This window comes from Eptesicus fuscus, chromosome 5 (assembly GCF_027574615.1).
Source record: "Eptesicus fuscus isolate TK198812 chromosome 5, DD_ASM_mEF_20220401, whole genome shotgun sequence".
Lineage (NCBI taxonomy): Eukaryota > Metazoa > Chordata > Mammalia > Chiroptera > Vespertilionidae > Eptesicus > Eptesicus fuscus.
The window spans coordinates 65,697,194-65,713,379 of NC_072477.1; the positions used below are offsets into that span (position 1 = coordinate 65,697,194).

General features: G+C 44.1%; 1 protein-coding gene across 1 annotated transcript in view; it reads right to left on the reverse strand.

The window, feature by feature from the left end:
* RTF1 (RTF1 homolog, Paf1/RNA polymerase II complex component) overlaps nucleotides 1-12,032 on the reverse strand; it is a 61,879-nt gene extending 49,847 nt beyond the window's left edge. The window contains exon 1 of the mRNA XM_008143024.3: nucleotides 11,819-12,032. Coding sequence (XP_008141246.1) covers nucleotides 11,819-12,025 — 207 coding nt within the window. The 5' untranslated portion in view covers nucleotides 12,026-12,032. The remainder of the gene's footprint in view (nucleotides 1-11,818) is intronic.
* Nucleotides 12,033-16,186: the final 4,154 nt, after the last annotated feature.

Here is a 16,186-nt window from a genome sequence, read left to right on the forward strand (position 1 = left end):
TTTATTTTTGTGTATGGCGTAAGTTGGTGATCAAGCTTCATTTTTTTGCATGTATCTGTCCAATTTTCCCAACACCATTTATTGAAGAGACTGTCTTGACTCCATTGTATGTTCATGCCTCCTTTGTCAAATATTAATTGAGCATAGTGGTTTGGGTCAATATCTGGATTCTCTATTCTGCTCCACTGATCTATATGTCTGTTCTTGTGCCAGTACCAGGCTGTTTTGAGAACAGTGGCTTTGTAATACAGCTTGAAATCTGGTATTGAGATCCCTCCTACTTTATTCTTCTTTCTCAGGATTGCTGTGGCTAATCGGGGTCTTTTTTTATTCCAGATGAATTTTTGGAGAGTTCTTTCAAGGTCTGTGAAATATGCCATTGGTATTTTAATGGGGAGTGCATTGAATCTATAGACTGCTTTGGGTAGTATGGACATTTTAATGATGTTGATTCTACTAATCCATGAACATGGTATGTTCTTCCATCTGTTTACGTCTTCCTCTATCTCTTTTTTCAGTGTCCTGTAGTTTTCCGTGTATAGGTCTTTTACCTCCTTAGTTAAGTTTATTCCTAGGTATCTTAATTTTTTTGGTGCGATGGTAAATGGAATTGCCTTTTTAGTCTCTCTGTCTGTAAGTTCACTATTGGTGTATAGAAAGGCCATAGATTTCTTGGCGTTAATTTTGTATCCTGCTACATTGCCAAATTCATTTATTAAGTCTATTAGTTTTTTGACGGAGTCTTTCGGATTTTTTATGTACAATATCATGTCATCTGTTAATAAAGACAGCTTTACTTGTTCTTTTCCAATTTGGATGCCTTTTATTTCTTCTTCTTGTCTAATTGCAATGGCTAATACTTCCAGTACTATGTCAAACAGGAGTGGTGAGAGTGGGCATCCCTGTCTTGTTCCTGTTCTTAGGGGAAATGTTTTTAGTTTTTGTCCATTGAGTATGATGTTTGCTGTGGGTTTATCATATACAGCTTTTATTATGTTGAGGTATGAGCCTTCTATTCCCACCTTGTTGAGAGTTTTTATCAAGAAAGGGTATTGGATTTTGTCAAATGCTTTTTCTGCATCAATTGATATGACTATGTGATTTTTATCTCTCAATTTGTCAAGAAGGCCTACTGCATGGGAGAACATATTTGCAAATGGCATCACTGATAAAGGTTTGATCTCCAACATCTACAGGCAGCTTATACAACTTAATAAAAGGAAGATAAATGATCCAATAAAAAAATGGGCAACAGACCTAAATAGAAGCTTTTCAAAAGAAGACAGAAGGAAGGCCAAGAGACACATGAAAACATGCTCAACCTCACTAATTATCCGAGAGATGCAAATCAAAACAACAATGCGGTACCATCTCACACCTGTCAGAATGGCTATCATCAACAAATCAACAAACGACAAGTGTTGGCGAGGATGCGGAGAAAAAGGAACCCTCGTGCACTGCTGGTGGGAATGCAGACTGGTGCAGCCACTGTGGAGAACAGTATGGAGTTTCCTCAAAAAACTGAAAATGGAACTCCCATTTGACCCAGTAATCCCACTCCTGGGAATATATCCGAAGAAACTAGAAACACCAATCAGAAAGGATATATGCACCCCTATGTTCATAGCAGCACAATTTACCATAGCTAAGATTTGGAAACAGCCTAGGTGCCCGTCAGCAGATGACTGGATCAGAAAACTGTGGTACATCTACACAATGGAATACTATGCTGCCATAAAAAAGAAGGAATTCTCATCATTTGCAGCAACCTGGATGGAATTGGAGAACATTATGTTAAGTGAAATAAGCCAGTCAATGAAAGAAAAATACCACATGATCTCACTCATTTATGGGTAATAAAGAACATTATAAACTTGAACAAAAAGATAGATACAGAGACAGTAAAGCTTCAAACAGACTGTCAAATTACAGGGGGAAAGTTAGGGAGAGGTGGGGGAGATAAGAGATCAATCAAAGGACTTGTCTGCAAGCATATAAGCATAACCAATGGATGCAAAACTCTGGGGGGTGAGGGCATTTATGGGAGTGGGGTGGGGGGTGGCAATGGTAAGATATGTACACATATAATACCTTAATAAAAAAAAATTGGGAAAAAAAAAATCAATGGGAGCCGAAACCGGTTTGGCTCAGTGGATAGAGCATCGGCCTTCGGACTGAAAGGTCCCAGGTTCGATTCCGGTCAAGGGCATGTACCTTGGTTGCGGGCACATCCCCAGTGGGGGGTGTGCAGGAGGCAGCTGATCAATGTTTCTAACTCTCTATCCCTCTCCCTTTCTCTCTGTAAAAAATCAATAAAATATATATTTTTAAAAAATCAATGGGAAAAATATCTTCAGGTGAAAATTAACAAAAATAAAGTTTAAAAAATTGTTGGTAGAGGAACATGCTTCCAACATAAGAAGACATTGGTTACTTTTCAGGAGCAAGGAATGGAACCATTCTATAAGTATGTTTTTGGGACATAGGGGTTTCTGTTTTGTTGTAACTTTTTCAACAAGAACGTACTATTTTTATAATAAAAAAATTAAAACAATGAATATATAATTAAAAAAACCCTTCTAAAGTAATTATTCCAAAGTGGCAATATAATAATCCTTTATATTTCACACGATTGGCACTAAAAGTGGGAACTTGCCCTTCAAATTTCCAGCAAATTATTTATAATTGTAAATAAAATACTGAGTTATATATTTATATAATACAGGATTGCGCCTGGTCACCATGGCTCAGTGGTTGAGCATCGACCTATGATCCAGGAAGTCACAGTTCAATTCCCAGTCAGGACATATGCCCCAGTTGCAAGCTCGATCAATGATTCCCTCTCATCACTGATATTTTTTCTCTCTCTCCTCTCTCCCTCTCTCCCTTCCTCTCTAAAATCATTAAAAATATATTTTTTAAAAATAAAATAAAAATGCACAGAATTGATAAAATAAAATCAGTTTTCAACCCATTCAAAATCAAAGGTATGTAAGTTGTTTTTTTTCTACTACTGTTACTGGTTTTTGCTTAGCTCCCTCTTCTAGTACACTTTCTAACTAATACACATTTTTACTCCTTAAAGAAGGGATTTTATTAAAGCAGAAGGGCTAGAGCAAGAACCCCCAAATTAAAAAAAAATAAAAATTAAATTAAATTAAATTTAAAAAAAAAGAACCCCCAAATTGACAATATCCCTTATCTCTATAAGTGATCCTGTTGTAACCAGGTTAGAAAACTTGGTAAGTAGCAAAGATTTATTATGTTGCCTACTTTGTGCCAGGCAGGCATTATGGACATCTCACAGACAACTTTAAAATCTACAAAAGTAAGAGTGAAGTCATGATCTTTACCTTTAATCTTTTTATTTAATCCTCACCTGAAGATATTTTTTCCATTGCTTTATAGAGAGTGAAAGGAAGGGAGAGGGAGAGGGAGAGGGAGAGGGAGAGGGAGAGGGAGAGGGAGAGGGAGAGGGAGAGGGGGAGGGGGAGGGGGAGGGGGAGGGGGAGGGGGAGGGGGAGGGGAGGGGAGGGGGAGGGGGAGGGGGAGGGGGAGGGGGAGAGAGAGGGAGAGAGAAACATCGATGTGAGAGAGACATGTCGACTGGTTGCCTCTCCCATACACCCAACCAGGGGTGGGGAGCAAACCGACAACCTAGGTACTTGCCCTTGACCTGGAATCGAACCCATTACCCTTTGGGGTGTGGATCGACCCTCTAATCACTGAACCACACTGGTCAGGGCATGATACTCACCTTTATTTTTATTTATTTTTCTTCACCTTTAAACCTGATCTTCCTCCAGGATTCCCTATCTCATATCAGAGCCTCCTCGTTCTCACCCCAACATCCATCCAATCAGTCAAGTCCTCTCAGTTTTATAACCTGAATATTATGTCCAATCAAATCTACTTTCTGTTGTCTCTATAACTACCATACCAATCCAAATCAGGCATTCATTCAACAAATATTGACAGGTTGTCTGCTTCATGCCAGACATTGTTCTAGGTACGGGGATACTACAATGAAAAAATAGTTGCCCTGGCCGGGTAACTCAGTTGGTTAGAGCCTTGTTCCCATCCACATAGGTTGCAGAGTTCATCCCTGTTCAGGGCATATACAAGAATCAACCAATGACTGCATAAATAAGTAGAACAACAAATGGATGTGAGGGTTTGTTTTTTTTCTCTCTCTCTGCCTTCCTCTCTAAAATTAATTAATAAAAATTTTTCAAAACACACACACACAAACAAACAAATAGTCTTGCCCTCCTGAAGCTTCCATTCTAGTGAAGCTTCTCTCACCTGGACTCTTCTATCTGCCACCTCACTGGTGCCCCCTCTCCAGGTTATTATCTGCATAGCAGCCTGGGCAAACTTCATAAAAAGCAAATCTTAACACCTCTTCCACCTTAAAATCTTTCAATGGTTTCTCATTACCCTCAGAATAAAGTCCAAAGTCCTCAACATTGCCTACACTGCCAGAAGCTTTAAACTTATTTTTTGCTTTTTTTCCCCTTTAAACTTTTTAACACTATACATAAATTATACCTCATGATCCAGTATACAGGTACATGCATATACATGAAACATGTTTCACAAAACAATACTTATTACTACTAGGTCTGACACACTTGATGTTTTCTATTAGATTCAACTTCATTTCTATTTTTTTTTAATATATAAATATTTTATTGATTTCACAGAGAGGGAGAGGGGTAAAGAGTTAGAAACATGGATGAGAGAGAAACATTGATCAGCTGCCTCCTACATGTCCCCTACTGGGGACCAAACTGGCAACCAAGATACATGCGTTTGACCAGAATCGAACCCGGGACCCTTCAGTCCCCAGGCCGAGGCTCTACCCACTGAGCAAACCCGGTTAAGGACTTCATTTCTATTTTTAATGCTGGCTGTGATCCACTACACTGGGTTTTCCATCCTCAGAGAGCCATACAGCAAACTACTTCTACAGCTTCATTAGTACCACCCTCTCTACAATTTCAGTAACTATGCTTTCAGTTTCATGAGGGTGCTAGGTCCTTCCTGTCTCGATGCTTTTGTACATGTTGGTCCCTCAACCATGAACCCTCAACACTTCCTTGTACTTGTCAGTCTCCTAATCTCCTTTTCCCTACCATATATTCCAGGTCTCAGTTTAAATGTCACTCCCACCAGGCTAGTATAGGATCCCTGGTCACACTCTCACAGTATCCTTGCTCTTCCTTCATACATAGTCTATAGTGAAATGACTCTGAGCAATGCTTACCCCTGCCCCTCCCTCCCACTCTCTCACTCCCTCCTTTTAACTTTCAGTCTAAGCTCCTTAAAGACAGAAACTTCTATTTTGTTCACCCAGGAATCCTAGTGCCTTGCACTGTCCAACACATTTGTTGAAAAATAAATAATCTCGCCCAGCCATTGTGGCTCAGTGGCTGAAAATCAACCTATGAACCAGGAGGTCACGGTTTGATTCCCAGTCAGGGCACGTGCCTGGGTTGGAGGCTCCATCCCCAGTAGGGGGCATGCAGGAGGCAGCCCATCGATGATTCTCTCTCATCATTGATGTTTCTCTCTCCCACCCCCTTCCTCTTTGAAATAAAAAAAAAAAGTATTTAAAAAAAATAAAATAAATAATCTCTGCCCTTGGGAAACATATAGTCTAGGAAGGGAGCAATAAGAACACTAACAGACTGGTGTCAAAAGATGGGTTTTGAATTTTTCCTAAGAACCCCGCTGTGAAATTATGAAATGAGTTACATGCAACATTAGGTGCAACATTATGACACAAATGAAAAACTTCACAACTCAACACTGACACTTCTCACAAGTTCAGCCTAGACTTTAAACTCTGCTCTAAAAAAAAAAGACTATGAGAAGCACAACTTTTAAATTTCCCAACTTTAATGGAGAAGATTTATGGAAGGTACTTTATAACACTGACATTTTTTACATATAATGTCTAAAAATAATTCCTAGAAAATACTTAGGGGGTCTATTTTTCTCAAAGACAAATTTAATTATTGCTGCTTTAAGTAGGATGAGCAGAGAGAAACAGGACATGACAACTTGATCACTATTTTAAATAAGAAAGGGAATTATTAAATAAAGGCTGCCAATATGCATGTAGCTCAATTTTTTTTTCTTGAGGAAGGCAGAGTAAAGTTTTTATAAATGCTGTATTGATCTGAATAGAGAACTGATTCCTTTATTACCTTGGACACTTTTCATTTTCTAGGACCCACTGCATAAAATAATGCCATAAAAAGTGACATACATTATCTTCATGGAGGCACATGATGGAGTAAAAAGCCTAGGTTTGCCTTGAATTCTGTTTTGTTGTTGTTTTTTTTTCCAAGAGGCACCAAGAGCAAATATCTTCATGATTTGCAATTTTTTTAAAAAATATATTTTATTGATTTTTACAGAGAGGAAGAGAGAGGGATAGAGAGTTAGAAACATCGATGAGAGAGAATCATCGATCAGCTGCCTCCTACACACCCACTACTGGGGATGTGCCCGCAACCAAGGTACATGCCCTTGACCGGAATCGAACCCGGGACCTTTCAGTCCACAGGCCAACGCTCTATCCATTGAGCCAAGCCGGTTTCGGCTGATTTGCAATTTTTAATGTTGAAGAAAGGATGTGACCAACATAAAAAGTAAGGTCGTTGCCCTAACTGGTTTGGCTCAGTGGATAGAGCGTCAGCCTGCGGACTGAAGGGTCCCAGGTTCGATTCCGGTAACTGGCATGTACCTCGGTTGTGGGCACATCCCCAGTAGGAGATGTGCAGGAGGCGGCATGGATGTTTCTCTCTCATCGAGGTTTCTAATTCTCTGTCCCTCTCCCTTCCTCTCTGTAAAACATCAATAAAATATGTTTGTTTGTTTTTAAAAAGTAAGGTCGCTATTAGGTCACATGTTAAAGAAGAAATCCTTCAAATTCTCTAAATTTTGAGTTTTAAAAAGCACTGAAAGTTAAAAAATATATAAACAACTCCTATTCAGTTACTACATACCTCTTGCCCTCAAGAAAAAGGCAAAAAAGAAATAGGCCTCAATAAAAAGCATCCCAACAATTCAAATGACTTCACAGATTTACAAGAACCAGCATCTCTGCCACCTTAAACATCTCTGTTAAGTTTCAATTATAACTGAACACATTCTGACGGAGACAGGAAGTTATTTCTCTCCCAAATACTTAGAGTGTCTTACTAAAAAGATTAAGTTGCATCCAGATAGTGGTCTCAGTCGTTAACATAAATAAGCACCTGAGCTGTATGTGGTAAAAATGCAATGTCCAGGGTTCTATCCCTTGAAGATCTGATTCAGTAGCTCTAGGATGCCAATCCCTGCAAAGTATATTTTGAATAATCATACTAGGCAGCTTCTGACATAGGTGATCCTCTTCTCACTACCAGAAAAAAACAGTGCAGAAGGCTCACCTGCCTCACCTTCCAGAAGGACCAAGCTGGAGAGAATATTTCTGACATAACAGCTTAGATTCCCATCTGGAAAACCCAGAGACAAAGGACCTCTTTACTAACTGTGCTCCACTATCTCACTAGACACTCAGAGATTTGTCACAGTTTATTCTTTTTCATAAGGACAATACACAACACAACAAAAACGATGCTATATCCCCAGTGAAGACCCAAAACTAGTCGGAGCAGCCCAAGGCATCTGTTAGGGGAACCCAGAGTATATTAGTTTTGTTCTGAGGATTTTTTTTTTTAATTGATTTTAGAGAGGACGGGAGAGAGGGAGGTGGAGAGACTGAGAGAGAAAAACATCTATCTGTTGCTCCATTTATAGCCATATGTTCATTGGTTGATGCCTGAATGTGTCTGGGGATTGAACCCAAAACCTTAGCATGTGGGAACAAGGCGCTAACCCATTGAACAATCCAGACACGGAGCTCTGAGGATTCTTAAAGAACTCCAAACCATGCTGACTTTGAACTTCTACTAAGAGCCTCTGGTGAAAACTTCTGGAGGGCAGAGATCTTTCTCTGATTCTTTGACAGCCTGGGACAGTGCTGAACAGACAGATAGACTGAAGGCACTGGTGCCTCTCTTAGGATGTGCAGGGAAAGGGAATTCTGATCTGGTTCCCATCTGATAAAAGAAAGTCAATGAGTGGCGCTAGAGGAAGCTTTAGGTATTACCTGGCTGGCATGGCTCAGTGGTGGAGCGTAGACCTATGAACCAGGAGGTGATTGTTAGATTCCCAGGGCATATGCCTGCGTTTCAGATTCAATCCCCAGGAGGGGCACCGACCACAGGCAACTGATTGATGCTTCTCTCTCATCTCTCTCTCTCCCCCTTCTGCATGTCCTCAGGTGATGATAAAAAATAAAAATAATGGCCCGGTTGCCTTGGCTCCCTGTTTAAGCATTGACCTATGAACCTATGAACAGTTCAATTCCTGTCAGGCACAGGCCCAGGTTGTCAGCTTGATCTCTAGTGTGGGGAGTGCAGGAGGTAGACTATCCATGATGCTCTCCCATCATTGATGTTTCTAGCTCTCTCTCCCTCGCTTGCTCTCTGAAATCAATAAAATATATTTTTAAAATGTATTAGGTATTACTAGCACATTTCATGCTAATTTATTTTTACAAATAGATAGTTGGGTTTAAAATTGCAATCCCCTCCAACTCCAATTCCTATTTCAGAAAAGTTCTGTGTGGATCTACCTACCACAAAAGGAAGATCTCCACTCATTTCATTTGTCAGATTCTGTGGGAAATCACTAAGGACAGAATAATTAGAATAATTTGCTTAGTTTATTCACCATCAGAACAGGTTTCTTAAGAGTGCTTTCCCATGGAAGCCCTGAATAATCTTTATAATTGGTGTACCAATTTTCTCTAGTCAATGTCATTTACAAACATAAATTGTAGCAACATGAAAAATGGCCATAAAACATTCTCATTTTGCAATATGAAAACTTTAAAGACAAAAAGATTGCCCTAACTGGTTTGGCTTAGTGGATAAAGCGTCGGCCTGCGGACTGAAAGGTCCCAGGTTCGATTCCAGTCAAGGGCATGTACCTTGGTTGCGGGCACATCCCCAGTAGGGGGTGTGCAGGAGGCAGCTGATTGATGTTTCCTTCTCATCGATGTTTCTAACTCTCTACCCCTCTCCCTTCCTCTCTGTAAAAATCAATAAAATATATATATATTTTTAAAAAAAAAAAGACAAACAGATTAAGTTGGTATAGTGGAAAGAGTATAAGCCTTGTTGTCATGCAGGTCTGGGTCCAAGTTCCAACTCTACCACTTACAAGTTGTGTAAATCTCAGTAAGTTACTTCTTCAATCTTCCCTTTCTTCATATGTAAAATGGGAAAAATGATACCAACTTCGTAATTCAAAAATATGACAGTGTTGCCCTGGCCGGCTTGGCTCAGTGGATAGAGCGTCAGCCTGCGGACTGAAGGGTCGCAGGTTTGATTCCGCTCAGGGCACATGCCTGGGTTGCGGGCTTGATCCCCAGTGGGGGGTGCGCAGGAGGCAGCTGATCAATGATTCTCTCTCATCACTGATGTTTCTATCTCTCTCTCCCTTCTTCTCTGAAATAAATAAAAACATTTAAAAAAAATAAAATAAAAAAATATGACAGTGTAAATAAAACACCTAATTAAGATGGTCAGTTCACCCTAAGCACTATACAAATGGTAGCTGATGCTATTATTTAAAATATCTGTATTTCTACATTGGAAAATAGAAAAAAAGAAAAAAGGGTTCTAATTCTTCTAAGCGTTGGTCTAAAATTATCAACCAGCCCAGCCAGCATGACTCATTGGTTGAGCTTCGATTTATGAACCAGGAGGTCACGGTTAGATTCCTAGTCAGGGTACATGCCTGGGTTGCAGGCTCCATCCCCAGTGGGGGGCATGCCGGAGCAACCAATCCATGATCCTCTCTCATCATTGAAGTTTCTATCTCTCTCTCCCTCTCCCTTCCTTTCTGAAATCAATAAACTACATATTTAAAAACAAAAACAAAATTATAACCAAGTTTTACAGTCATGAATTTTTTTTTCCTCCTGGCTGGCATAGCTCAGTGGTTGAGCATCCGTCTATGAACCAGGAGGTAACGGTTCTATTCCCAGTCAGGGCACATGCCTGGGTTGCTGGCTCAATCCCAGTGTGGGGTGTGCAGGAGATAAATAAAACATATTTTTTTAAAAAGAATATATATTTTTTATATTTTTATAAATTTCAGGAGCCTTTCAGTGAGAATATTTTCAACTTACTTTTCAATTCCTATCCCAAAACAATTCTTTTTTTTAAATATATTTTATTGATTTTTCACAGAGAGGAAGAGAGAGGGATAGAGAGTTAGAAACATCGATGATAGAGAAACATGGATCAGCTGCCTCTTGCACACCCCCTACTGGGGATGTGCCCGCAACCAAGGTACATGCCCTTGACCGGAATCGAACCTGGGACCTTTCAGTCCGCAGGCCGACGCTCTATCCACTGAGCCAAACCGGTTTCGGCGTATCCCAAAACAATTCTGATAGTTCTCCAGAGGCCTTATTACTTCTCCACTCCCATTCCACCGTTTTCAAAACAGCTCTCTTCAACATATCTCCTGCCCCTCTTATTAAAGTCTTCCTATTTCATGCTCCAATATTTTAGTCCTGAGATCTCTGGCCTACTACAAAAGACCTGCACCAAATCATTTATACAAAAGCTTTATTTACAAGTGCTTGTACCAACATTCTTACAAATACTTGATCCTTATAATAGCCCAAGTTGATATACAAGGTCTAGATTTTACAGTTACGACCAAAGATACATTGCTAGAAAACAGCACAGTCCAGCCTAGAACTCAAATTTTCAGATTCCAAGTTCAGCACTTTTCCCGACTCAACTTATAAAGCTACTACTTCTTGCATATTTTCTTTATATCATTTATTCACAAAACATGGGGGGAACCCTCTTTGTATCTCCTGGTATCACTACAGTACTGCTACAAAGGACAGCTTCCTCCCGACAGTATTTCAAACAATCCCAACCATTAAAACCAAAAGTTGCTTACAATAGTTCCTGCACCATCTTCAAGTAAGAAAGAACTCTGGATGCTGCATGAAAACGGCCAAGAGGCCCCGGCCACAGTCCCTCCATATCGCCCTATATTTCTCCACCTCTGCCCTCTTTCCTCCTCCTAAGAGTTTTCTTCAATCTGACATCTCATCAGGGGTCCTCTCAACCTCCAACGACCCTACTTGCCAAATACGAAATTCGTGCGCGCAGCTAAGTCTTCCTCGCCAAGCACCGCGGAGGTTCTCTGGAACATTTAGGCTGTCGTCCCTTCACTCCGTCCACACACCTGTCTGAAAAACTTCATCTCCCAGAGCCCGCACCTTCTTGGCCACCCCACCCCCAAAGCCCCACGCTCACCCCTTGCACCTCCTCCCAAACCTCCAGCCTCCTGGGTTGGCGGGCAATACTTCCTATCTCTCCTGGCCCAGATCGCCTGGCCTGCAGCCCGCCGCCCCCATCTGGACCCAGCAGATCACGGACCCCTCCGGTCCCCCGAGCCCGAGGCCCACCAGCCCGATCCCTGCCCCGCCTCCCCGCCCAAGGCGCCAAGTACTCGGGGCTCCTTCTCCAGGCCCCGGCCGGACTCCGAGGGCCCCAGGAGCTGCGGGGAGAATAGGAAGGAGGCGGCGGCAGCGGTCAGGGCACGGGGCGGGACGGGCGCTAGGGACGGGTGACCCCGGGCCCGGCCGGCTCCCAGCTCCCGTGGCACGGACTCAGCCCGCCCGCCCGCTCCGCCGGCCCGCGCCTTCGCGGCCTGCCCTCACCTGATCCAGGTTTTCGTCGCTGCCGCTGTCCTCCGTGTCCGAGTCGATCACCACGCGGCCTTTCCGCTTCTTTACCATGGTGGTCCCCCGGCTCCCACGCCGGACGCCGCCCGGACTCCCCTCTAGCCCGTCTGCCAGTGGGACAGCCACTGCCACTGCCACCGCCGCCGCTGCCGCTGCTCGACCCACACAAAGGCGACCGCGCATGCGCGCTCCGCTCCGCCCCTGGCCCCGCCCCCCGCTCGGCGCACGCCGTTCGCCGGCTCTCAGCGCCCCTCCCTGCCCCGCCCCCGACGTAGCGTGAGAGGCGGGGCCTAGCACCCGGCTCGGTTCCGGGCAGTGGACCACTTTCCTTCACCCTGCGCTGGTCCTTGGAAGTCTTGGTTGTGTTTCCGCTGCGGGGCCCAAGCTTGATGGGATGCCTACCAGTCGTGGACTGGAGCCGCAAAGCATCTGGGTCCTCTCTGAGGAGCCTTTCAACTGTCCGACACTGATGAAGTGGCGAGGGCGACGTCAGGGGCTGTCCTCCTGAGAGAGACAGGTCTCCTGGACCTCTGCCGAGGGCACCCGTAGGGAAGTGAAGCTTTCCTACCTAGGTTGTGCAAGTGACAACTGAGCTGGGACCTGGAGGAGGCATCTGAGTTACCCAAAACAACAGTAGAGGGAAGGGTGTGCTTAGCAGAGAACCTCGTGGGCAAAAGCCGTGATAAGAGAAAAAGTTGGGTTCAGGGAACTGAAAGTCTATTATGGCCGAACAGATGGCATGGAGTGTGGGAATGAGGCGGAGGAAGGACCCAGCGGCCACAGGCAGCGTCTAATAAGCTATAGAGGAAGTATTGGAAGGTTTAAACAGAAGAACGACATTATTAGATTTGTGTTTTAAAAAGATTACTCTGCTTCCCCAGTGTGGTGAATGCGTTAGAGGGAGATCATATAGGCTGTTGGTGTCATTTTAGCAAGAGATGATGGTGTCCTAAACGAAGGAAGAAGCAGTAGAAATGGACGGATAGTTTGGAAGTTAGAATTACCAGGTCTTGGAGATTAGTTGGGAAAGGAGTAAAGTGAGGTCGCAGACAAAAATGAGACGCAGGTTCGGGCATAGGAAGCTGGTGGTAGGTGGGCCCTTCATCAAGATAAGCAACACATGTGGGAGGAGGTTTCAGAAACTGGTGTTAATGGGAAATAAGTTCAGTTTCCTGCCTGTTGACTTAGAGGTCAGCTGATTAAAAGGGCAGCTCCAGCAGTGCTTTCTTTGTGGGATTTGGCATATAGGGTGGGGAGCATAAGCAATAACAACTTGACATCTTCTAAAAACTTTTTAGAGTCCATTAATTCATTTTTAGTGAACTTAGGAATGAGACCACAGACTTCCCTAGCCATTACTGGGCAGAGGCAGGCTGATGAGTTCTTGGTCTCTGGCTCACTTTTTCTGTCTAAATTTTATTTTCTACAGCAGGTTTACAGTACATATCACAAATGTACATACCTTAAAATAGTAATAAAGAAAATATACATAGAGACATCCCTGAACTAAATACATACCTAGATGTCCAATTTGCTACCAGTTAGCTTAAAAAGGTGTTCAGGATTCAGGTAGAAAAAAACAATAAGGCCCAGCTACCGCTTTATTCCAAAAGAGTTGTTCTAAGATAAAACCCCTAGACTTCTCTCCCCCAACTTATCCTTGGAACTGAGGCCACGGACAAGATGACCCAAAATGACCAGGCCAGCTCCTCCATTTCTAGCCAGCCTGAAGCCCGGTGCCCTTCTGTGAGGTGGAGTTCTCCTTTTGGTGGCCCATCCATATCTTTTTTTTTTTTTAATCCTCACTGAGGATATTTTTCCATTGATTTTTAGAGAGAGTGGAGGAAAGAGGGAAAGACAGAAATATCGATGTGAGAGAAACACATCAATTGGTTGCCTCCTGCATGTGCCCCTGACCAGGGCCCAGCTTGGGCCAGGGAGGAGCCTGCAAACCAGATATGTGCCCTTGAGGCAATCGAACCCAGGACCCTTCAGTCTGCAGGCCGACGCTCTATTCACTGAGCCAAACCGGCTAGGGCCCAACAATCTCTTAATGAGTTCAGGGTCTAAAAACTTGCTCAGATCCAAAATTTGGCAAAGGATGGTCACTTTTTATTGGGGCAACTGCCCTCAGCCCTCTTATCACCTTCTGATTGAAGGTTGAGGAGTACCCTTGTTGGCTTCCCATCTGTTTTGCCAATGGGGATGTTTATTGTGTTCTGTTAGCCATTTCCATAATTCTCTGGGGCCTTCTTGGCTATAACTCTGACCTTTCTACTCATAATTGCATCTACCTGGCTTCTGGCAGTTAAGTGCTGTCACCTGGCCTCTTGTTTCAAAATCCTATCACCCCATTCCTATTAGCTGAGTTTTATAACAGCCTCACCTACTGCAATATAGGTGAAGCACCATTAAACTTATAGTGATACTGGTGCACCTGCTATTATCACACTAGAGGCCCGATGCCCAAAAATTGGTGCACTGGGGGGCGGGGGTCCCTCAGCCTGGCCTGCCCCCTCTCACAGTCCTGGAACCCTTAGCAGATATCCTACTGATGACCTAGTCCCACTCCCTCTGCGGGAGGCGACAGGGCAGATCAGGGGAAGGCGTCACCCCTATCACCCCATTGCTGCTGCTGCCACTGCCAGTGGCCATGGCTACAAGGCCTGAGCCCCAGGCCTCGCAGCCGGGAGCCGCTGTGGCTTTGTCCGGAAGACATGTGGTCTAATTAGCCCTTTTATTAGTATAGATTCCTTATGGCCTTGGTAAACGGAGTATCCTTTTGGTCTTCCCATGGAGCAGAGGTTGGCAAACCGCGGCTCAAGAGCCACATGCGGCTCTTTGGCCCCTTGAGTGTGGCTCTTCCACTAAATACCACGTGTGGGTGTGCGTATACAGTGCGATTGAAACTTCGTGGCCCATGCGCCGCAGAAGTCGGTTTTCGGCCTGGGCGAGTCTATTTTGAAGAAGTGGCGTTAGAACACTCAAGGGGCCAAAGAGCCCCATGTGGCTCACGAGCCGCAGTTTGCTGACCACTGCCATGGAACATAATAATTTGGTGGGATTTCTGACCTTAGATAATACATCCAGTTTGTTGTGCTCACTTTTCAGCTTTTTTTTTTTTTAAGATATATTTTTATTGATTTCAGAGACAGAAACATCAATGATGAGAGAGAATCAGTGATCGGCTGCCTCCTGCATGCCCCCTACTGGGGATGGAGTCTGCAACCTGGGCATATACCCTGACTAGGTCCCCTTGATCAAGCACCCTCAGAATCCAGTGTCTTGCTATTCTCCCAACTGTTACCATTACATGCTTAGCTAGTTCTTGCAGCTCCTTAGTGGTATAGTCCCTTTTCTCCCTTATCTAGTCCAGTATGTTCCCCACTGGGTTAAGTAGTGTTTTAATCCTAGTAATTGGACTGTGTCCAGGAGGACGATAAGGGCAGTTGTTGAGGAGAGCACATGCATTCTTACAGGGTACAGGCCTCTTCACTGTCTGATAACAAGATGTTGAGCCATTTCTTCAGGTTTCGAGGATTCAGGGAAGTGTGAGAATTCAAGATCTCCAGTGGCATCAATCAGATAGCCCCATCCCAAATGTCATGGTTGCATTACTAGGGCCTAGGTCTTGGCTTAGCTGATCTGCCTGGCTTGGGAGTATAATATTATTAGAGGTGAGACTACTCTGATGATTATCCTGGACCTCAGCTTTTCCTGCCCTCCCACTGTGGGTGTAGAACCCCTCTTCATATGCTATTAGGGGTGCCCTCTGGCTTTCATACTTGACTTTCAGTAACCATGGCCAAATTCCATATTATACTAGTAGTTACTACTAAAGGCCCCGTGCACAAATTTGTGCACGGGTGGGGTCCCTTGGGGTGGGCTGTGGAGATTGGGCCCCAGCTCACGCCCCGAGCCTTGCAGCCCCACAGCCCCACCTGGTACCCTGCCTTGGTCTGGCACTGCCCCCTCGCGTGCTCCACCATCCGGTCTACGGGATGATCGATTGGGGCCCGCCACCCAGCTCCTTCAGTGCCCCCGGCTGCTGGTCACCATCTGCAGGGCTATCTGCAGGGCGATCAGGCTCCCTCTTGCACCTGCCTTGGCCTGGTGCCACCTGCTCACCTGCTCCACCATCCTGCAGCAGTACCACTCTTGTCGGGGCCCATGAGGGCCAGCAGTGTCTCCTCTGCCAACTGCTGCCAGCCCTGCGTCGCTGACACCTGCCATGTTCCCCACCGCCCCCTGGTGGTCAGCACACATCATAGCATGGGGTCGAATGACAGCCTGAGGGGACAATTTGCATATTAGGCTTTTATTATATAGGATGCCCTCCTATAT